A 21865-nucleotide genomic window follows, 5' to 3' on the forward strand; every position below is an offset into this window, starting at 1 on the left:
AAATCTGACGACAGCGCACGCAAGGCCGGTGTGAATCAGACCATCATCGCGCCCCCCTGGAAGGCACTTTATACCCGTAGCTTACATCGACAGCAAGATGGCACAGAGAGCACACGACCTCGCCTTGAGCGTCGTAAACGGCGTTCGCCATGACTCGAGAAAGCGATACTTGGCAATAGCCGTCGCGGCCTTCACTTCGTTGACTATTGGCCGCGCCGCATGGAAAGACTACAGACTGTATCGCAGCTACGGGCCCGGCGGGCTCCCATCCAACGCGTTTGGATGGGCTGTCTCCAACATCCTGCGCCTCTTCGGGATTGACATGACGGACGTGAGCAAGGCCGAGAAAGACGCAGATCAGAGATCGTGGCTCGGCGAGGACTGGCCGTCGAAGAAGTCAAGGGACGGTTCGAGGCCGTCGGTCGGTCCTCATCCGATCCCCCAGAGACAACTCGACCAATATGGTCCCAAGGACGTTCAGCAGGTGTGTATAACGTTTACGTCCCCTTCCCCCCTTGCCCCCGGCCACCTACCGTTCGATCAATACCTCCCTTTGCACAAAATGTGCCTTGCGAATATCAGTGTCATGCGTATCACGAACTTACCTCTGCGCCACGCACGATTGACTAGAAATTCCTCGACGACTTTACTACCCTAGGCAAACAGAACCCAGACCTGGTGACTTTCAAGCGGTCCCAGTATGAAAGACACACCGACGCTGCCATGTGGGTGGTCGAATCTTCTCCCGTCTACGCTCTCAGACGAAGCCACACGCGGGAGGTTTCTCACATCCACACGAACACAGACTACTCGGCGCACGTGGTGCTGTCGCCCAGGGACGCGGCCAAGGTGATCCGAGCCGGCTGGGGCCAGCTTCACGCGCTCTCTGGAGTATCGCTCTTTGGCAAGACCGCCGTTCCGCCGGGCTATGTCATGCTTTATTCTGCACGGAGTGACGACGAGGTCGACGTCTTGATCGAGATCATCAAAGCGGGCATTGGCTTCATGACGAATGCGAGTGTGGTGCAACCGTCTGTTGTCGAGGACAATCAAAATCTGGCTTCTGATTGAGAAGGTGACTGGCTTTGGTGGACCAACCGCGTATCAACAGGCAGCAGGTATGTGAGGGTGAGAAGAGGGAGGCAAGGAAGGGGAAACGTGTATAAAAGAGTCTCGAAATAGTTCTTGATTTCATCTCTCCTCGCCTTCTTTCCCCCCCCCGCTCAGCATTCCTTTGTCCACTCGCAAGCATCTCAATCGTCTGAAGGCCTTTTTGGCACAATCACCAGGAACAAGAAGACTCCTGATATTGATTGATCCCTTCGGTAGATTGTCACACGGTACATCTTGCACCATCCACTCGCCGACCACGAAGACTGCCATCACATCATGTCTTCAGGATACTATTCATCATCATCATCATCATCATCATCATCATATGGGCGCAACATGTCGAGGTCCGGGGGGCGAGACACCAGCTCCGCTTACTCGTCGAGAAACACGACACACTCTGACCGTTACGATGGGTCGAGTCGGGCACCGTACACAAATTCCAGCAGTCGAGGGTTAGACTCTCGCTCAACTTACAGTAGTGGTACCTGGCCCTCGACGTCCACGGCCGGCAACACCTACTCTCGGTCCAGTCACAGCCGATACGACGGCGGTGGCTCGTCGACGAGGCGACCACGGTACACCGAGATGGACGGTCCTCCTGCGCCCTCGCACCCGGTCTACCAGGCCGACGAACCTGAGCCGAATGCACCAACCTACCCTTCGGAAGGGGATGGGTACGGCGGGTCCAGAGTGACGCTGCGGTCCGAGTATGCGTGTCCCATCCCGAACCCGTCGACCGAGGGATGGGATCTGGAATTCGACGATGTCGGACGTAGTCGCGAGACCGAGGACCCGTTTAGCTCGCAGAGAACGCGGCGTTGACTTCCCCCTCTTTTTTTGGTTTCAGCACCACCACATCTTGGCTGTGATTTCAATTTTTGGGGGGTTTTCTTATACGACGGTGGCGTGTTCGGGGCTCGAAAGAATTCAAAGGGCTCTAAGTTCTAGGTAAACTGAATCGCAGGTTTGTGAAAATGTGTACACAGAGAGAAAGGGGTTACAAAAGGGGCTTGCGACGCGCCGGCTTGAGAATGTTCGGAACTCTGGATATGTATATTGTATACCTAGGTATTTCTTAGGACCGTACAATGCCTGGGTTGCGCTGCCAGACATGTAATTTGCGATCTTCTGCCAGAGGGAGGACTTGTCAGGTGGAGGCGAGGGTGGGTTCATTATGAAGGCTTGAAAGGGGGGGAGGAGGGTTCTTCTCTATCATATTTTGAAGCACCCATCACGGATGACTGCAAATCTACGTTGCTGTTCTACAGAAGTTTGTTGTTTAATAGTCTCTCGTTGGGATCATCCCAAGCGTCGACTCTGATGGCAATGACACGCCGCGGGATATCAATATCCTCGGCTAGGCTATTCCCCGTGTGTCGTCTCGAATCACTCGCCCACAGGGTAGATACATATATATATCCATGATGAAGAAAAGAAAACACATGCCCGAGCCTTGTAACTTGGCCTCCCGCACCCACTTGGCTCTAGGCTCGCTGTGGCAGACACCACCTCCTCAGAAAAGGGGCTCGCTTATATAGCCTAACTCACCCTATATCCCTCCCCCCTTCAACAGTTCATCGACCTCGATGATCAAAACCCTCACTCCAATGCATGAGACATATTCTCCAAGGTGGTTTACCACGAATTTGCATCCTTTGCCAGGTGATCCACTCGAGATTTCACATACCTATCGTTTTCTAGAGGGAAGAAACAGCGCTTTTCTCGTTATCGGTTTCAGCGCGATTAGTGTCCAGTGGTGTCGGTCTCGATCATCATCGACGAGAGTGTATCGGTCTCGAAGGTCTTTGACCGACCCAAACCCGCGGGCGGTGTTTGTGAGTTCTGGCGAAAGTCTCTCCTCGATGGGGTGGACACCACGTGGAATATACTTCGGTCCTTCTCTGGTATGGTCATGACCCCCGCGTAGATGAGATTTTCGGTCAGGAATCCTCCCTTGTAGCCCTCCACCGGAAGGTGGTCACGCACCTCCTTCCATGTCACCGTGGTTCCGCCGCCCTCGAGATTGTTCTTGCGAATCTCAACCACATGGCACGCCACCTTGTACAAGGGTTAGGGGCCTGAGGAGCCTTGAGTAAGAGGGCCTGGTGGAGGTTCTGTACAGCTGGGAGGTGGGTCAGAGATGGGACGAATCGCTTCGTGGATGGCCGATTCGTCTACCAAACCGTTCGTGATTTGCAGTGTGCTTTCTCGATGTTTTAATCCCAGAAAGAGATCGAAACACCGGAGGTGGCTGGGCCAGTGCAAAAAGCATGGATCTGTGATCTTCTGAGTTGGATGGTGTCGATATAATAAATATATCTCCTCTCAGGCAAGCCTCTTGTCGGCATCTCTGCTGGCTATTCTTCTTCCTTTGTTTTCCTGGATGCTTTTTTAAGGAGCCGCCGCTAATGTCTTCTTCTGCCGCCCATTTCTCTGTGCAGAATCGAATCTATCTTCGAGCAAGGAAAACAAGTGAGGTTGGGATTGCCAGGAACCGGATTTGTGTTTAAGGGCATGTGGTGTCCTGGAGACGAAATCGTGGTGAGGAAGTTGGAAGCAAAGTCTGAAAGTCGGCGACTTTCCAACGACTCAAGCATCGTGACACGCTCGGTGTGATGCGCCTCAGTCGCACAGATGATCTGGAGCTGTTTCTTAAACTGTGCCTTGATCGCGCCCATGACTGCTTAAGTTCTCAGCCCCAGGCCCCTCGCAGTTTTCTACGTCTTGCATGTATGGATATGATCATGAAGTCGCGTAAATTTGTCCTCGTAGGTAGTGATGGGGTTTCCCAGGCGAAGATGCGCTGATCGTGAAGCTAGGCCACGTAGGCACGGCAGCAGCTATGCCGCGTCATCTGGGTCGAGGGCCTTGTCGTTTTCGCCGAACGCATTTGAGGAGGTCAGCACCAGAAGTTTGGTGGCATGCGGGAAGATCATGGCAAGAGCCCACTGGTTGTCCTTGGTGTCATGTGGCACAACTATCACACGCACCCGAGTGTCGCGAAGGTCGCCAAACCCTGAGAGCAGGGTGTCACTTTGCTTTTCTCGAAAGGTCTTCCATGTCTTTGGCGAGACAGGGATGCAAGCTGACATCACAGGATCTAGACACACAAGGATACCAGCGTGCACTAGATCTGTTGTCAATACACCCCGCTTGTAGATCTCGATGGGAAGTCTGTTGCGGGCATCCGAAAAGGTGATCCTCACTCCTCCAAGGAGATCGATGTTGTCTCGTACCTTGATGACTCCATGACAACGTTTGTACAGCGTCGTGTTGCAAATCCTTGAAGATGTATTCCCATACGGGGACCCAGGTCAAGTCTCCTTTGCCAGCATCTGTCAGGTGGACTGTCTGCCTGTCTGGATCCATGGTTCCTCGCCACTCCGGCTTTCACATCAAGAGACTGGAGAACAGTCAGTCAGCCAGTAGTGTAACCACGCTTGGTGATATACATACTGCAACATACATACAGTTATGTATGTATATATATATAAAACGTTGAGAAGAGTACAAAAGAACTCAAGATAAAAAAAAGTATGTTGGACTGAAGGACAAAGAGCAGCGAGTGGGAGGGTCGAAAAGAGTCGAGACCGAGGGGGGGAGATACTGCGATACTTATACTTTTCTTCCACACAGGTCCTCAATCCTCAAGGCAACGATAGTAGTGTCACTGAACAGAGCGATTCACAGCAATGGCAGGCTCCAACGGGACCAAAAAGTTCAAACCCCTATTGATCTTTGAATGCCAGGCAACGACAATGAATGCGCACAATAGGGAAGTGAGCAAGAGCCAATGGTTCCGGGTGTTCACAGTAAGGTGTCTCTTTGTCATTATTCGTACATGGGTCGTAAATCGCAACTCGTGTGGTCAAGCTCAAGCATGCGCACCCGAAGGTACTGGTACACTTTCATTTGATACTCTGTATGATTCGTGGTATGTTTCCCCATCTTCATCAAAATGTCTGTGAAAAGGAGTTGTAAGGTGAGAGGATGCATGGTTCAAATTCAAATAACTGACTTCACTTCAAACCCAGGCATGGTCATCATTCACGGAGCCGAGTCATCAATCAAATGCCTTGACTGGAGCTAGAAAGTCAAGGTCGCTGCTTCGATCCTCATTCACTCCGCCATGAGAACCAGACTCAGAGGGTGACTCAAACTGGGAATCAGCCTCAGAACCACTGATCCTTCCGAGACCCGGAGGCGGCTCTTGCTTCCCTGCGAGAACATTCTGCACGAACCCGAAGGCCGTCACCAGCTGGTCGCCAGGTCTCACCACTTCAAACATCCGGGTGATCCACTCGTCGGATGCACTGATGAAGCGTTCGAACACCGGTACTGCCGACAGACTGTCTTGTGATATGCTCTTGAATGCTGAATTCGGAGCCCCAGGTAGCATGTCACTGGATGTACTTGCCGATTGCGCATATGCCGAGGGAGATGAAGGCTTGAAGTCAAGACTGCCACTGGAGCTTACAGCAAGCGTAATTTTGTCCGTGAAGGAGCCAATCACATCGATGCGCTGCGTATAGCTGCCCTTGAGCATACTTAACTTGGACAACTCCGCAATGCCACCGAATATCACAAATGTGGCCAGATCCGCTTCCGTGGGAGACTTGCGGCTCCATCCTCGCAGTCGACGCTCAATAGTCCCCGCGTACGTCGGTGCTCGACTCAAGGCTCGCAGATGTTGTCGGCAGAGATCGTAAAAGTGGTACGCCGGGATTACCTCGGTGCCAGGGTAAGAACGTAGCAATGCCTTGAGACTCTCATTGCACTGTGGACAAGACGATAAGCTCGGCAGGGCTGGTTCCTCGGCCGGAGACATGGATGGATGATTGTGCTCCTCAAGCTTCTCATGCCGAGGATGAGCGTGAATCAGGAGATCCCTGTATCTTTCGAGAAAGTGGTATATCGTCCACGCGGCCAGATGCATTCGCCGGGTGAGCTTGTTCTTATAGGGACGAAAGTCCGAGAAACGTGGAGAACTCGGCATCATGTAGACTCTCATCTGCACGAAGCTCATTGTGACGGATAGCATCTTGTCAATCTGAGCCTGCCGCCTCAGCATCTGCAGCATATAGTCCGTCGACGGACACGGCGTGGGCTGAGGATACAGTGTTTGTATATAGTTGTAAGCATATTCTGCTTTCCGCTCAACCACCTCATCTTCCGCGGTGTCGTCTGCGGCCCTGTCCCGGGCACACTGAGTAAGGACAGAGCGTGTGATTGGGCATGCATGAACGTTCAGGAAGGTGTTCATGGAGTGAGACGTGAGTCTGAGTGCGAATACATCACTCTGGCCAAGGTAGCACAAGATCTGTATAATGATCTCGTCCGGCAGAGAGAAGAAGGCCTGTCCCAGCTTTTGACTGCGATGTAGGTGTGTGCGTGTTAGCATTCTTCCACAGCGCATTCTCTTTTTGTATACGGAGAGGTGTGACTCACGCAGCCTTTTCAGCCATCGCTTGCATCTCCTTGACGGATCCTGACCCTGTCCGCTTCGACCGTGAGGAGAGACGTAAACTCAGACCTGCTAAGCTCGTCCGCCGAGAAGGAGGGCTGTCTGCAAGAGAAGGACGTCTGGAGGACTCTCCGCTGGAGCCTCCATTCTCGACAAAGTTGACGGTGCTAGAGCGCCGCAGAACGCCGGGTACAGTAACCATGTTTGTAGTGGCCGGCCACAGGAACAATTACATGAGAGGACGATCGGGGGGTGTAGAAGGCTATACTGTTGTTAAGTAACGGTGCAAAGGAGGGTGAGACTCGTTTCAGCCAGGGTCAGAAGTGTAGCAGGGGACCGGGAGTTGAGATGCAGTTGTCCAGCAAACATGCAAGGTACCATATCAATAAAAAGGCGTCTCTCCTAGAATGCCCATCCCAGTTGTCGAGTCTTTTTCTCTGCAACAGGAGTTTCGTTGGGATGGCACGTCACATTCGCTATGACATCCGGACGCTCAGATGTAAGATAACGCGAAATAGGTGCAGCTTATCTCAAGTCTAGGCCCCTTCAAGGCATAGCGTTATCGATGGCCAGCCGGATATGAGAGCCTCGTGGCACCTAAGGACCCAGGAGAGTCGGCGGATCGCTCTAGACTCTTTGTACAGTGGTATTGCATGTCGTTCTTCGACAATTACGGAGATGCTAACTAGTACTCTGCACCAAGGAAAAGAGCCAGCGTCTGCGAAAAAAAGAATTCAGCCGGTACACATGTGGTGTATAGCTACTTATGCCCCTCCTTTGTATCGACGCAACAACTATCGCCTCGCTTGCTATGCATGAAATGAATAGCCTGCAACCAATGTACACACGAACATTTCAACACTTTTCAAGGGTTCCAGTCACTTCCTTCTTGTTGTCTAATACTTCGGCCGGCTGGGCAGCATCTTCATCTGATCCATAAAGTTGCCATCCAGACCCAGCAGCCCATGAATAAATTTGAGGATGATGAAGAAGCTGTCTGGTTCACCCATATGCTTCTTGCCTTTCACCATCCTCGCTAACTTGGGCTGACCGTGCTCCAGAGCCACGAACATGTCGTCGATGGGGAAAATCTCGTCATCGTTGCCATTGACCAGCAGAACCTTTGTGCAAGGTTTCTCCAGGGTTCGGTCATTGAGGAGGGAGAACTTGCCAGCTTCCTGGATGAACGACTCGAGGTCGGGATAACCGAATTTGTAAGTTAAGGTGTTTGCAAGGTCGAATGGATACTCCAGCTTGTTGGTATTCTCGAGCCACTCTCGATCGAACATATGGTGTGCTCCTCCACCCAAGCTGATACAAGCCAGCAGCCGGTCATGGTGGGTATGCGCCAATCTGAGGGAATAGTAGCCTCCTGTTGAAAATCCCCAGACCACGACCTTCTTGCTGTCGATTGCCTTTTGCGTGTCCAACCAATCAAGAACACTGGACCATTGTCGATCTGGTCCAGTAGGATCCGACCGCAGTGCAGGAGAGTCGCCAGTGCCAGGAATCTCGGCAATAATCGAGGCTACTCCCTTTGACCGCCAACCCTGCTGCCACACCGCCAATTCTGTCCGGTAGCCATCCAGGCCGGTGATGATGAACACGCAAGGGACGGGGTTTTCGGCCGACGCTCCAGGAGGAAGGAGGAAATTGATAGGGACGACTTTGCCTTCGCCTTCGATGGCATGGTTGTGGGGGACCTGGACTTCAGTGATAGGATACTCCATGAGTCTGGAGGGTGTCAGTGGCCCGTCGTCAGGTCATGGTCATGGTATGCTCACCCTGCGCCCTTATAGAAAACCTCCTTGCCCTTTGCCCAAGCATATCGCTGCTGTTCCGACCGAGGCGCGGGGAATCGCGAGATCCGGTAGACTGCTGAACTTCGCCTGCGTGGCATGAGCAATGCTTTCCCTCCGCAACAGGACACGTACTGACAGGTAGTATTCAGAAGCCTTCTCTTTCTCACCGGCTTTCTCTGCCTCGACGGCTATGTTTGCCAACTCTTCGGCTTTGGGGAAGAACATCCGGGCATACTCGTCCCAGTCGTAGGGTTCCTTCAGGCCTTTCTGCTTCAGGTTCAGTGTGCGCTCTCGGGGACCTTCTGCTGGGTCAAGTCATGGCGAACCTTTATGATGTCTTGCGCAACGGGTTCAAAGTCTTTGATGCTGCCAAACATGAATGGATATACGCCCATGGCGCACTATGCTCTTGTCAGCGCTTGGTCTCAAGTCCGTCGTGCTTGTCCACGCACTGGGGCCTTCCATTTTGTCTCCCACAACTTCTCAAAGGACTCGTGGTGAACCGCAGATTTCGTGATTGCGTCCTTGATGTAGTACTTTTCCGCAGCCATGGTGGGCAAGTGAGGAGGTTCTGCAGATGAGAGGTGATACAAGGGACGAGAAGTAGACGTGGAGGACAGCAGAGGATTTGTAGCAATGGGTTGCAATCTACCGAGTAAACACACCGATGGCTAGTGAAGCCCAGACGGTCCAACTCGAGCCGGAGCCGAGTGATGCGCGCGGCTCTGCGTGTTGTACGAGACGACGGAGCGCAGTCTAAAGCTGGCGGGGGCACCGAGTACTCTGTACGTGTACAATTTTTAGGTCGCTTGCTTTACCTGGGCGGACGAGACACGCGTAACCTTGGAAGGATGAGGGGTGTTTCCCTCTTGGCTTGTTGTCACGCTCTTTATGTGCCTAAGAGTTTAGCGACTGGCTCAGACGCTGCAGGTGGTATACACATTCTCTCCTGTTCCAAAGCACTGTTCAAGGCATCCTTAGAGGTGAGTTTCATGGAGGATCGTACCTCATCTCAGTGTTGGACGTCAGCATCGTAATGTACCTAGCAGCCCTGATGCTAGACACGGCTGGCTAGAGAGGAGCTTGGAAGGGATTAACTATCATATTGTCTGTACGAAGTCCGGCGGACAGTACAGGCCTTCCAGGCTGAGAAGGCCGCTCAATGCTCAGGGTGTTTAGCCCCGGAAGAGGCCCTGAAGACTGCCGCTTGCCATTGGCACATCGGGGGCCAAATCTCGCTATGAGGGATCCGAAAATAGCCACAAAGCTGATGACTGGACATTGACCGCACACCTCGAGCAAGATGGCTTTGTCCAGCCTCGCCTGAGATGACGAGGAATGTCCGGTTAGGTAAGACCCAGTGAGCCTTGCTGAATCTACCCCCAACGTCCGCTCGGAGTCTCGTACGAAACAGGTCCTGTAGAACTGTCACCCGGCAGCAATTCATTCCGACCGCGAGTTTACCCAGGAGACCCAGAATGCATCATGACAATTTCTAACAACACTGCTTGAAGTGACAGGTCAGGTCGGACACAGGAAGCCTTTCGGTCGCAAATCTGTCCGTTTTCCATTCCTCCGCATTTCCAGTTCTGTGGTGCACGGGTGGGCGCTACATGGATGGTCGAATAGGCCGCCTTGGGTATACATTTGGTTGGATGCTCGGATGTGCAAACGCCAGAATCATGTCGTGGTCATTAGTCGTGTAGATCATAACGTGGCTGCGCAAAGGGCTGGCATTCAAGCCTGCAGCCGTGTAGGACTGGTCCGCGAAATCCAGATGTATTTGGCCGCACTCCCGCCTCGACCCAGTCTATACACCATGGGTGGAATGGCCGCCTCGCTCGTATCTTCGCCTTTTGCCATCGACTTCAGATGCATCCTAGCTCGATTGGAAAAGGGGTGTTCGGGACCAAAGGCATCCCGACAAATATCAACAACATGGCGCATGGTTTCGACCGCTTCGTCTCTCCGTCCTATTTTGCTGCAGATTTCAGCCATTGCCCTCAGGCATCGAACGTAGATCTCTCGTTCTTCCGGTCGCGGCAAGCATTCTGCCCTTTCCAGTGCCGCTTTGAGTGCTTGTAATGATTTTTCATACTGCTCCATATGGAAATATGCTTCCGATGTCGATCGCAATGCGTAGCACACCTCGTAGCAGGTTTTATTCATCGTGGTTTCGAATGCATCGACCAGTTGTTGGAATCGTACCGCCGCCTCTGCATATCTCTTTCTATTCATTAAACCGGTGGCGAATGTCTGCAACAATGCAATCGTCTCGGGGTGGAAATATCCTATGCTATCCTGGAAGAAATCTAGTAGCCGTCGTAGTGTGGCTTCTGCTAACCACGCCCGAGACGTGGTGGAATGGTACATATAATTGGCGATGAGGTAGATTGGATGCTCCTCTGACTCGGGTGTAGCCTTGGCCAAATCTGCAAGATGCTGTAGTAACATCAGCAATGGCTCCTCGTATCCCGTTCCATCGTGTCGAATTATCAGGTCGAAGATATAAATCATGAACCCGACGTGGTCGTCCTTTAGGAGACCCTCGACGAGAGCGAATGCTTTGTAGAAATTGTCGAAAGCTCGATCTCTTTGCCCGTTCCATAAGAACGAATAGCCATGGTACATGGAATAGTAGAAGCGGTCCGCAAGAGCGTCATCGGAAGTGGCAGTCCACGTACCAGTGGTGTTGCCGATAGATAGGTTTCTCGCAGTGAACAAATTCATATAATGTTTCTGCATGTTTTTAAATAGGGTGTCCAACAACCGTTGATCGGCTGGGGTCAGGTTAGGCGGCTGCACCACAGTTGCCTCGACCGCCAACGTCCTGAATGGCGGCATAGGGTGGAGATGAGATATATTCAAGGCTTGCTGTAACGATGCTAAACGCTTCTCCGCTACATCGGACGGACTGATAGCGAGAGGCATGATCGACTTGTCGTTACTGTCCAGTTCCATAGGACTTCGTGTGAATTCGTAGTCAGAAGTGTCAAGTGGTGGCTCGACCATCTCGTCGTTAAAGGAGAGAGGAGTCTTGGCCTCCGCCTCTTCCGGGGAGGAGAGTTCGCCAGGAGCATCCGCTTGAGGCTCTAACAGACTGGAAGGGTCTTTGATACCTTTACGATTGAAGTAGTGAAGAGCGTCGGCCAGAGTGACCTGCCTTCCCCGTACGAGGAAGACTTTATCCCTGTCATCTCCTTTCTGCTGTAGGCCTTGACGGACCAGGTCGAGCATTTCATGCTCTTTCTTCTTCTTGTCTAGACCCCATGTGTGGAGGCGACTTTTGTACATACGCTCACTTCGGCTCGGGTTAGCGGAGAGGTCCAACAACAAAAACAACAAAAGTACCTACGTAGGAGTAAAGGCGAATTCCCGTTTCAAGTATTCGGCCACATCTTTCAAGGTGCGGCCCTCTTCGAAATACAGCCGGGTGATCAAAGGTCGGTGTTTTCGCCACTCTTCACTGGTGTAGGAGTTGGACGAGCGTTTCGAAGCCTTGCCTTTGCGGTCGTGATCAACAGGCGCCGGGTCGGCCGAAGCCATCGTGATGTGGACTTGCACTGTGACCAGGCTTGAGTCGTCTCTCACCGGTCGATTACTGCATCATTAGAGGATAGGCGGGTTGAGGCTGAAAGATCTTCAATGGGTGATGGCACGGGTGGTTGGTTATACGGTGAGGAGGGGCCGAAGCAGTAGTCTGAACAACCCTGGGATCCTGTTGGCCTGAATGATTCGTGATTCGTGATCCTTGAGACAGTGGCCGCGCGAGTTTACTCGGTCTCACACATCTCTCTGCCTGTGTCGTGACCTAGCCTCAAGAGAGATACGATCGGGCACCTTCAGGTACTTTTGGAAGGGTGAGAAGGCACGTTTGAGGGGGTCGAACGATAGTGATGTACAGTCCGGCGTCGGGTGGACACAAACAAGGCGAAGCAAACGGTCTGGAAGCCAGGTAATATGGGTCTCGGGGTCCGGTAGGTCAGTTAACTCTGTCCGAAGGTGCTTGGGGGCGCTGGCGCGGCTCCGGACGCTCGAGGGTAAAGTGGCCGTGCTCTGTGAGATGGCAGCTGGATGGGAGAAGAATCACCGCTGAGGTGTCGACGGAGAGCCCCTCCAGCGCAGAATCTTCGCTCGAATAGCATGTCCCAGACGATGAGTGGCGGACTCAGTGGGTTGGAGCACGATGATGGCGCTGGTGTGTGCAGGCAGATTCACGAAGGCCCTGTCACCCATGCAAACAGGGGGGGTTGGGTCCTTTTGACAACGAGGAGGGGCACAAACTGCACAAAACCTTGCACCCTCTCTACTGACGACCTGCACAATCCGAGTCAGCGCGGCCAATGCATCTCGACCTTCCCACTTGGATGAACTATGAATCATCTAGGCTGCTTTTAGGCTGCTCAACACACCGTGTGTAAGCCTAGCGACTCTGGTCAGCGGCGGTCCCCAGTCTATTGCCTCCCACCCAGTGACCCAGTCTGCTGCCGTCGGCGCGTGCAACACAAGTACAGGAATGGAGATGCTGATTGCAGTCTAGCTAATCCCACTCCCCTAGGCGAGGCCAAAACTCGCAAAAGTACCTCCGACCCAACTGCCGATGACAAGCAGCTTATTGTTACACAACAGATACTACGAGTACTACATGCCACCAGTTTCAAGGCCCATGGTCCGAAACGGGATTGTGGGCGTCCAGGGCCATGCGATCAACTCCACAAGAGGTGTTTCATGGGTGTCCAAGCCACCTACTCTCGTGAACCGAGTTTCGTCTTTCGAGAGAATCTCTGCAGCGTCCGAACACGCATCCAAGCTTCAATATTTGGCCAGGGTCGCACGCCGAACTTGACACCCTCACCTGTCAATTGGCCGGGTCATGACGCAAGCCGCAGGGAAGCTCGAAACGAATTCCTTGTTTGAGACCCCGGCCTCTTCAGGCTCGTGGGTGGCTGTGCAATCTCGACAAACTTTGTGCATAAAGGGGCAATAGGTGCCGCCATCTGTTGAGCTAGAATGGCACCGAGTACCTAATTGGGAGCACGCTTCAGAATATTGTCGTCGTCGTGGTCCTCATGGTCCTCGAAGTCCCCTTTCTGGTTCTACAAAAGTCTCGTCGAGTACGTGTACACACCTCACCGCTCCGATCACCAGCCATAGTGCTTTGAACCGGAATCAACCCAGCAGAGTCGGCAGTCCGACGAGCAGAAGATTGGCCAGCTCCACAACTACAACCCTGGCTTACGAGGCCTCTGTGCATCGTCTCAAGGGCTCAGATCGCTCTGTTTCTCACATACCCGCCAGCATGAAATGAATCGTCTGAAGTACATACATTTACCGTCTTCTGCCAGCTCAGAAAGCCGAAGTTTCACCTCCCAAGTCAATAGCCGATTTCTCGGGCAGGGCACCTATACCTCGGGATCGAGTGAAGCAACTCTCCTTTGAAAATGGAGGTTGATTTGGCCACAATTTGGGTTGTTCTCTTCATTTGTACCATGGTCCACATGTCTGTGGGCTCGTAGTCTCAGGAACTCCGATTCGTAACTCTCTGGGCGTTTGAGCACAATGAAAGTTTCGGTATCCGGGGGATTTAAAGTTCCTACGCCGTACGTTGAAGGGGACAGTCGTGACTATCCTGGCACTTCGAAGTTCCATGTCCACCGGCGATTGCATGCCGCGCGGGCGGATCTTCAGGCAATAAGAATATAAACACTCACGCGCGGGAAGCCGCCCAGATGACTTCAGGGCTCCAATATGACGGTCTTTCACGGTCTTTCTCACAGGTCGAGGTGTGTGAGTATACGACGAATGACGGAGTATCTGCTGGTCATCGTCCCCAATGGAGACTGTGCAAACGGTTTCTGTGGCGTTCCGGTAGTGTGGATGTCGGACGGAGGAGATGCCTGATTGATCCTTTACGGATGGACTGTGCACAGTTCCCCTCCGCCTCTTCCATGGCCAATTGTGATCAAGGACCGTGCGAACTTTCTCCTTGTAACTTGTACTTGTGCTGTACGGAGTACTGTAGACGTGGAACGCGAGACGTGTCAGAAATTTCGCCTGCGTCAGCATCATTTCCCAGGATGCAACTCTGAGTTTTGCTTTTCCATGACAGCGTCACCGACGACCATTAAACACAATAATTACTAAGGTATCTCCGATTTTGGCTATTCGCGCAAGCCAGGGTTTCCCCCTTGCGCCTAATCAGGCTGTCCCTGCGCCAAATTTATGGGCTCCATCCAAATCGACAAAGGGGGGAGGGGGGAGTTTTTAGCGTCACTTGCTGAGATGGTGAGCGACTGATACAGCACGCATCAGGGGCTCGAGAGCAATCCACCACATCCCAGTGAGCTCCTTCAAGCCCGTCTTTGCTTTTCCATGGCAACTACGAGCTGTGACTCGGGACCCAATTCATCGTCGACCACAGTGTGGAACGTTGCGCAGAGGTCCCTGAACTTGGTTCCAACCCACTTATGATCATCGTCTCTGGCGTTGAGTAGATGGGCCTGGAAGTTCTGTATACGGTTGGGGAAACCTTCCAATGTCTTCACGGCCAGTCTGTCCGCCACCTCCGCAACTGTAACCCTCCATGCGGCACTCAGGTCGTTTCGCCAGTTGGGATCGACTGCATAGTCGTCCACGAAATCACCACACCCATAGACGATCAGTCTGCCTTTGTATACCTCGACCCCTTGAATATGATGGCTACTGTGGCCATGGACAATATCGACGTCGCATGCATCGATCAGCCAGTGTGCTGTTGCAACAATCTCTTGTGATGGCTGCCATCGGTAATTCGGTCCCCAGTGCATAGAGACGAGTTTCAGCGCTGAACGTCCTTCATGCCGGTATCGTTCGATCTCGTCGTCGGCCTTGATCTGTCTCTCCATGAACTCTCGACTCGTCCCTGTGTAGTCAATCAGATTGAAACACTCCTCGCCTCTCCAGTCCGTCGGGTGATCCGAGAAACTCCAGCACTTGACGGTCCAGCTGCCTTTCCCAAGCTTGACAATACCCGGCTGAGCCGCCTCTTCCACGGTTCTTCCTGCCCCGGCAAATCCGACACCCGCATCGTGGAGTGCCTGGACTGTGTCGAGTAACCCTTCCCTACACCAATCCAGAGTGTGATTGTTTGCGAGAGACACACTGGCTCTGTGTGATCCGTCACCCAAGCCCAACTCTTGTAGACATCTAACGTTACCAGGATGACTTCGGTAGTTGAACACTTTTCCGGGCCAGGGCGTCGTCGTTGTGGTTAATGCTGTTTCCAGATTGACAATTACACCGTCTGAACTTCGAATGAGGTCGACGGCATTGCCCCAGGGTGAAAGATAGTGGTACGAGTTGAGTTGAGGGTTCCTCGGTAAGATGTACTCATCAACCTTCTGTGCGGCATCTTCTGGGCAAGACTCGGGCTGTTCACGCGCAATGCTAGTCGGGAGGAGGGCATCGATAAGTCGGCCTATCATCAGGTCACCGATCAAGAGGATAGTGAAGGTCCTTGTCTCCGGCCCATCTTGACAACCTGCGGCGGCACTCATGTTCGGACGATCTCCCAAGCACGGCTTTCGTGTCTTGTGACATCGACAGAGACGGAGGCCCGCCAGGATACGCACATCTCTCGAGGCGAGCTACAAGCCTTCATGGAAGGACGGATTGACAGATCATGCGAAACTTGCAGCATCGTAAGTCCTGGGGCAGTACAATAAAATACCATAGGCGAGGATCTCGAGGCGACATCCCATGAGTAGGGAGAGTGAGAGATGTGATGAGGATGAGAAGACCTAGGGACACCCAAAGGGCCGCGGGGTTTGCGAACGTAATCAAGTCAATGGCTTGCCCCCGGATGGCTATATCCGGTGATCTGCACAGTGCGACCAGAACTGCCCTCCGCAGAAAGGACAATGCGATCAGAAGCCCTTGGCGACCTCTCAAACGCCGGGAGAGTACGACCATATGTCGGGGAAGGCTGTCACCTACTTATACAGATCCCTACGGTAGCTGAGTGTACACATGCAGTACATAATAGTATGTCTCAATGGATGTACGCTAAGCCCAGAAGAGAGCCGGCAAAAACAGCATGTTAGTTGCCTAGATGGGTAGGCCAGGGACTGTCGCTTGTACTCGTGCCAACAACTTTCTTGGCGCGTAGAAACTCACGGCGACAAAATTATTCTCACGGCCCAGAGTGAAGAGAACGAGCCTTGCGGCGGATTCATTTCCAGGTTCCAAACAACAACGCTTCTCGAGGTGCTTGTCTTTCTTACTCAGAGCATATCATCCATCCCACTCTTGAAAGGTTTCCGGAAAACAACAACGGAAGCCCATCATGGACGATTCAACGGCATCGCCATCCACGCCGCGTCAATATGCCAACTTCCGCTCCGCGGCCTCGACGAACTGGCGCGTCAAAGACGACTCACCGCGCGTCGAACAGCAACAATCACGCAGCCGTACTAACACCCCCCGTCAACAGAACGGTGGTGGCGGCGGCTCGCCATACACTGGCGGTGCGGCTGAGGACGCGGTCCCGGGCACGAGGCTGTACGTTGGCAACCTGCTCTACACGGCGCAGAAAACCGACATTGAAAACCTCTTTGCCGAACACGGCTTCACCGTCGCCGGCGTGAGTATCTCCACCGATCCCTTCACGGGTCGGAACCCGAGCTACTGCTTCGTCGATCTGGACTCTCCCGAGGAAGCGCAACGCGCCATTGCCGAACTCAACGGCGTCGATGTCCTCGGACGCGTGTTGAAAGTGAGTCCCGGCGTCGCCAAGCGCGGATCAGCATCTGGTGGCCAGAACGGGACCGGCAGTGTCGGTAGAGAAACCCGCACGAAGACCTACGAGCGTGGATATGCGCGAGATGTGAGAGAGGAACGAAGTAAGTTTTTTCATTTTCTCTTTTCTGGGGTGGTTCTTCTTCCTACCTTTTTTTTCAAAAAAAAATTATCACGTCACTCGCGCTCTAGACCTATTTCTAGACTGGTATAGACACTGACCAACTCGTCTCATTCAAAAGGCGGCGACTACAAACCCACATTCGACCGATGGTCTCGCACGGACGCCAGCTCACACTGGCAAGCACCGCAGAATGAAGGACGGAGACTGTACGTTGGCGGTCTGCCGCGCATCGAACCCCAGGCCGCGCTCGACGAGGAGATCCAAGTGCTCTTCTCCACGACCGACGTGACGCCCTCGGCCGTGTCGAAGCTGATTTCGCCGCACCCCAGCAAGGCCTCGGAGCCCGGGAATCACTACTACTGCTTCGTCGACGTGCCGCGGGCCGAGGACGTGGACGTCGTGATCGAGCAGCTCGCGGGCAAGGAAGGGTCCTGGGGCGGTCCACTACGCGTCAGTCGCGCGAGGGGAGGCGACAGGAAGGTCACGAGGGAGCAAGGCCTGAACGCCGGTGGCGGAGAGCGAAGGTCGGCCGGGCCGGGCACGTGGAGACGAAGGGACGATCAGGATCAACAGCAGCAAGTGTCCAGTGAGTGAGGGACCTTTTTAAGGATGATTGCTGGGAAAAAGAAAATGAATTGACCAAAGAGATTCCTTCCAACTTCCAAACTTCCGACGAACGGGAGGCTTTTTTTGTTTCCAACGATTTACGTGATGCTCCTGTAATGGTGTCCAGGAAGGATGGATGAATTTGGCAAGTGAGCACTGGGCCCTGAGCCATTGAACATTGAGCATTGAGCATCGAGCACCTGAGCTACGGACTAGATTGGAGATCTTGAGCTTGAGCAGACACAAGACCCTCTTGTTGTGTTCTTCGCAGATTGACTTTCCATGTCAACACGACGAGACTCACAAGCCAAGGAGGGATGTTGGTTTTTGAACATGAAAAAACTGAACATGGAACGTCAACAACACAAACACGAACACGAAAAATCACCCAATTTTTTCTTTTTGTACATTACTTTTGGCCATGGGCGCTACTGTCGCCTCCTGCGCACGTGCAGTACTGTATCGAGTCAAAATTCTCGTGTCGCAGGAGGAAAAAGGCCTAGCCAGCCGCAAGAGCGGCGAATATGAACACTATAGCACCATGTACGTTTCCAGTCATTCAAGTCGAGGCTGGCACGGGCCAGACCGTGAGTCGGTCAGTCTATCCTGACAGATCCTGCTCTTTTTAAAACAAGAAACACGGTTCCCAGTTTTGCTTTGTGAGTAATCTTTTCTCACTCTGATCTATCTACCTACCCTTCAATTTCACAGGATACTCTGTCGTCTCGATCTCATCAGGGTACTTGAGCCCGGCCTGTTTTCTCGCCTCGTCCATGACCTCCATGATCAAAATGCTCTCTTGCCACGTCATCGATTCGGACTCGAGTTTACCTTCCAACCACGCTTTGGCGGCAGCGTCGGCCTCGTACTGTTTTAGGTGGTGGCATCAAGTCAGTAACAGTGACAACGCATACACTCATACTCATCGTGTGTGTCAAGAACCAGGAAAGGAGAACGCAAAGACAAAAACTTGTGTTACCAGTTATGAAGCGCACATACCGTCATCCCGTGAGCGCCAGCTTCGAAGGTAAACGTCCTGTCGATGATCTCTTGCCCCTTATCCTTGGGCACAAGTCTATACCGCGTCGGTCGATAAATAGGGCCCCATACTTGGATCTCCCCTTTTTCGCCCTGCACGCGGACCGCAGGCACCTCGACATCTGCCCTCCCTGTGCCTCGTGCGGGGTCGTCACTCACGCGCATCGCCGTGCTCGCGACAGCGTGGGCCTTTGTCTTGCCGCTCGGCGTCGACTTGGGGAACTCAAGCAGGATGATGGTCGACTCATCAGCGTGCGTGCGCGGCTCGAACGTCATCGTCGTCCCCACAACCTTGGGCCTGTCTTGGTCCCGCAGCGCCGGCGACAAGGTATGATATAGCGTCTGAAACACCCAGGTGAGGGAATAAATGCCCAGATCCAAAAGACAGCCGCCGGCGAGGTCGAGATTGACCATGCGGCTGCCCACGTCGAACGTGTCGGGTACGGCCCCTATGCTGAGGTCCGAAGTGACCCTGACGACCTCTCCAATGTCATTGTCCACGATGTGTTTACGTATCGTCTTGCTGAGTGGGAAGTACCGCGTCCATACGGCCTCCATGAAGAACAGGCCCTTCTCTTTCGCCGTCTGGTATAGTTTCTTCGCCTGCGCCGCGTTGACCGTCAAGGCCTTCTCGCAAAGCACAGGTTTGTTGTGTTCCAGTGCCAGCATGGCATTCTGGAAGTGATGCGAGTGCGGTGTGCCAATGTAGATGATGTCGACGCTGGCATCTTTTACCAACTCCTCGTACGATCCGTAGGGCGTGCAAGGGGTAGACTGGGCTGGAGCCACGACTTCTGAAATGAACTTCTCGGCCGAGGATAGGGAAGAGGACGATGCGACGGCCGCAATGACGTGCTTGATGTCCAGGACATTTCGAGTCGACGGGTCGATCAAGACATCCTTGGTAAAAGTGCGTACAATGCCGCCCGTGGCTGCAATTACTTGTTAGTTGAACCGATTGCAGGCTTCTCGAGTAGAGACCGATATCTTACCCATCAACCCCCACCGCACGTGTTTTGGGGCTGCCATAATCACTGACAACCGTACTTGACACCAGGGAGTTTTCAAACTTCACTCCCACGAACGTGCTCTACTCAGAGGTCGATTGGAAACAGCATGATTGTTCGGAGTAGATACCCTACCTTATGTATCTCTGGGGAAAATATGGCGGGGAAAAATCACCACACCGTCATGGAGTGATCTTACCGAACAATTTTGACCCATTTGGAACTTCACCCGCTGGGCGACTGACGAACCCTGCGGATAATTAGCCTGATATGAAGCCAGCCGCGGGCAAGGATAAAAAGTGGTAGAATCCTTTTGACTTCGTAATAAGTCAACATATTGTTGTTATTTTCATCCGCGGCTAGTGAACTCTTGAATATTTCTGGAAGACGTATAGGAGGTACCTGGATATGTCAAGTAGGATACGATGTACACGCACCTAATTAAAATGCCCACAATAAACTCACTTTGAATGAAAAACAAAAGCAACATTGCCAGATCGCTTTCCTGGTGCAAAAGCTCGAATGATGTTCTGAATTAAGGAGGTGTTGATTCGTCTCGCGATATGGCGCAAGGTAAGGACTCAATAGTTAGCTAGGACATTGTGCGCGTTCCCCCGTCATTCACCAATCTTCGCGTTGTTCCCTTGAAGCTCCAAGAAAAGACAGAATCCCCATATCTTGTACACGTTTGCAAACATGGCTAAAGCGTGGAGTGTTCTCATATGTCATTCCCAGCCGCCATTCCAGGCTAGAGAGGGCCCTCGTGCAATAACAACAACCACTTTTGTATCGTGCGTCTTAAAGTTCCAGGATTGGTCCCATTTATCGTGTAAGCCCGATCTTGTTCAGGATGCTGCTCCCTGAAGCACCCTTGGAGTCTCCAAAAACGCCGAGAATGCTCTTCCATACGTGTTCGGGATCTTGGCTGGCATCAATGCCCGCCCAGATACCCTTGGTCTTGTAGTAGCCAACAACCGGGGTGGTTTGTTGATGATATGTTCCCAATCTCTTCTTAAGAGTCTCCGCGTTATCATCGGTTCGCTGGATCAGGGGCTCGCCAGTGATGTCGTCCTTCATAGCTTCCTTTGGTGGGTTGAAGACTTTGTGGTACGATCGTCCAGAGGCAGGGTGGACGAGACGGCCGGTGATACGCGAGACCAGGAGTCCATCGTCGATTTGCAGTTCGATGGCATGCTTGAGAGGTTTCTGTTCGCTTTCAAGCATCTTGTCAAGACCCTCGGCCTGCGCGACAGTACGGGGGAAGCCGTCGAGAATGAAGCTGCTTTCGTCAGTAACACGCACGGCCAGACCGGCTTGTAGATACTTACCCGTTCGCGCATTCTCTGTTCGTTTCCAGCTCGCTCTTGATCATGTTGATCATAATGTCGTCGCTGACTAGACCTCCCTGGTCCATGATCTTCTTGGCCTCACGTCCCAAGGCCGTTTTCTTAGCTACTTGAGCTCGAAGCATGTCACCGGTAGCCTCCATCTTAGGTTAGTGGTCGCTTTGGCTGCGGGAGCGTCGGAAGGTACGTACCAAATGGCAGATGCAGTACTTGTCCTTGATCCGGGGGGCTTGTGTTCCCTTGCCTGGAAATGTTCAGTCAGTGGGCGGGTAGAAGCACAGAGGTAGTCGGAGACTTGCCTGCGCCCGGAGGTCCCATGAGAATCAAGCGCATTGAATCGGCCTTGGACTGCTTGCTGCTGCCGCTTTCTAGCCGCTGTTCGAGCTCCCATATTCTGGCTTCCAGCTTGTGCACTTGGTCTTTCAAGTTCGAAACTACGTCGTCGGTAATTGGTGCCATGGTGATCGGGCGGTAGGAGGAAAAGACCTGACCAAGGTCGGGCGCTTCGTAGGAGAGATAGGAAGGGAAATGAAGAGAGTGAAGGCGATGTCGGCGGAGGGTTCGTGAGAGAGGCGAGGGAGGAACACACA

The 21865-nt window shown here is 52.9% G+C and overlaps 10 protein-coding genes across 10 annotated transcripts; 3 read left to right on the forward strand and 7 right to left on the reverse strand.

The window, feature by feature from the left end:
- Positions 1–97: 97 nt before the first annotated feature.
- PV08_08062 (uncharacterized protein) lies at positions 98–1071 on the forward strand (the record flags this gene model as incomplete). Its single annotated transcript, XM_016382388.1, has 2 exons — positions 98–484; positions 631–1071. The coding sequence occupies 2 exons, from the start codon at positions 98–100 to the stop codon at positions 1069–1071; spliced, it is 828 nt and encodes a 275-aa protein (XP_016233091.1).
- A 627-nt stretch (positions 1072–1698) lies between these two features.
- Positions 1699–1935, forward strand: PV08_08063 (uncharacterized protein; the record flags this gene model as incomplete). The annotated part of the gene is made up of 1 exon (XM_016382389.1): positions 1699–1935. The coding sequence occupies one exon, from the start codon at positions 1699–1701 to the stop codon at positions 1933–1935; it is 237 nt and encodes a 78-aa protein (XP_016233092.1).
- Positions 1936–3953: 2018 nt separating this feature from the next.
- Positions 3954–4482, reverse strand: PV08_08064 (uncharacterized protein; the record flags this gene model as incomplete). Its single annotated transcript, XM_016382390.1, has 2 exons — positions 3954–4240; positions 4350–4482. The coding sequence occupies 2 exons, from the start codon at positions 4480–4482 to the stop codon at positions 3954–3956; spliced, it is 420 nt and encodes a 139-aa protein (XP_016233093.1).
- Positions 4483–5176: 694 nt separating this feature from the next.
- Positions 5177–6779, reverse strand: PV08_08065 (uncharacterized protein; the record flags this gene model as incomplete). Its single annotated transcript, XM_016382391.1, has 2 exons — positions 5177–6485; positions 6562–6779. 2 exons carry the CDS (start codon positions 6777–6779, stop codon positions 5177–5179), a joined length of 1527 nt encoding a protein of 508 aa, XP_016233094.1.
- A 694-nt stretch (positions 6780–7473) lies between these two features.
- Positions 7474–8930, reverse strand: PV08_08066 (uncharacterized protein; the record flags this gene model as incomplete). The annotated part of the gene is made up of 5 exons (XM_016382392.1): positions 7474–8311; positions 8362–8466; positions 8516–8646; positions 8706–8780; positions 8832–8930. The coding sequence occupies 5 exons, from the start codon at positions 8928–8930 to the stop codon at positions 7474–7476; spliced, it is 1248 nt and encodes a 415-aa protein (XP_016233095.1).
- Positions 8931–10116: 1186 nt separating this feature from the next.
- PV08_08067 (uncharacterized protein) lies at positions 10117–11925 on the reverse strand (the record flags this gene model as incomplete). Its single annotated transcript, XM_016382393.1, has 2 exons — positions 10117–11680; positions 11735–11925. 2 exons carry the CDS (start codon positions 11923–11925, stop codon positions 10117–10119), a joined length of 1755 nt encoding a protein of 584 aa, XP_016233096.1.
- A 2804-nt stretch (positions 11926–14729) lies between these two features.
- Positions 14730–15914, reverse strand: PV08_08068 (uncharacterized protein; the record flags this gene model as incomplete). The annotated part of the gene is made up of 1 exon (XM_016382394.1): positions 14730–15914. One exon carries the CDS (start codon positions 15912–15914, stop codon positions 14730–14732), a length of 1185 nt encoding a protein of 394 aa, XP_016233097.1.
- A 788-nt stretch (positions 15915–16702) lies between these two features.
- PV08_08069 (uncharacterized protein) lies at positions 16703–17872 on the forward strand (the record flags this gene model as incomplete). Its single annotated transcript, XM_016382395.1, has 2 exons — positions 16703–17258; positions 17397–17872. 2 exons carry the CDS (start codon positions 16703–16705, stop codon positions 17870–17872), a joined length of 1032 nt encoding a protein of 343 aa, XP_016233098.1.
- A 700-nt stretch (positions 17873–18572) lies between these two features.
- On the reverse strand, positions 18573–19951 carry PV08_08070 (uncharacterized protein; the record flags this gene model as incomplete). The annotated part of the gene is made up of 3 exons (XM_016382396.1): positions 18573–18752; positions 18884–19854; positions 19915–19951. 3 exons carry the CDS (start codon positions 19949–19951, stop codon positions 18573–18575), a joined length of 1188 nt encoding a protein of 395 aa, XP_016233099.1.
- Positions 19952–20751: 800 nt separating this feature from the next.
- On the reverse strand, positions 20752–21734 carry PV08_08071 (adenylate kinase; the record flags this gene model as incomplete). Its single annotated transcript, XM_016382397.1, has 4 exons — positions 20752–21208; positions 21258–21412; positions 21467–21514; positions 21555–21734. 4 exons carry the CDS (start codon positions 21732–21734, stop codon positions 20752–20754), a joined length of 840 nt encoding a protein of 279 aa, XP_016233100.1.
- Positions 21735–21865: the final 131 nt, after the last annotated feature.

This window comes from Exophiala spinifera, assembly GCF_000836115.1.
Source record: "Exophiala spinifera strain CBS 89968 unplaced genomic scaffold supercont1.6, whole genome shotgun sequence".
NCBI lineage: Eukaryota > Fungi > Ascomycota > Eurotiomycetes > Chaetothyriales > Herpotrichiellaceae > Exophiala > Exophiala spinifera.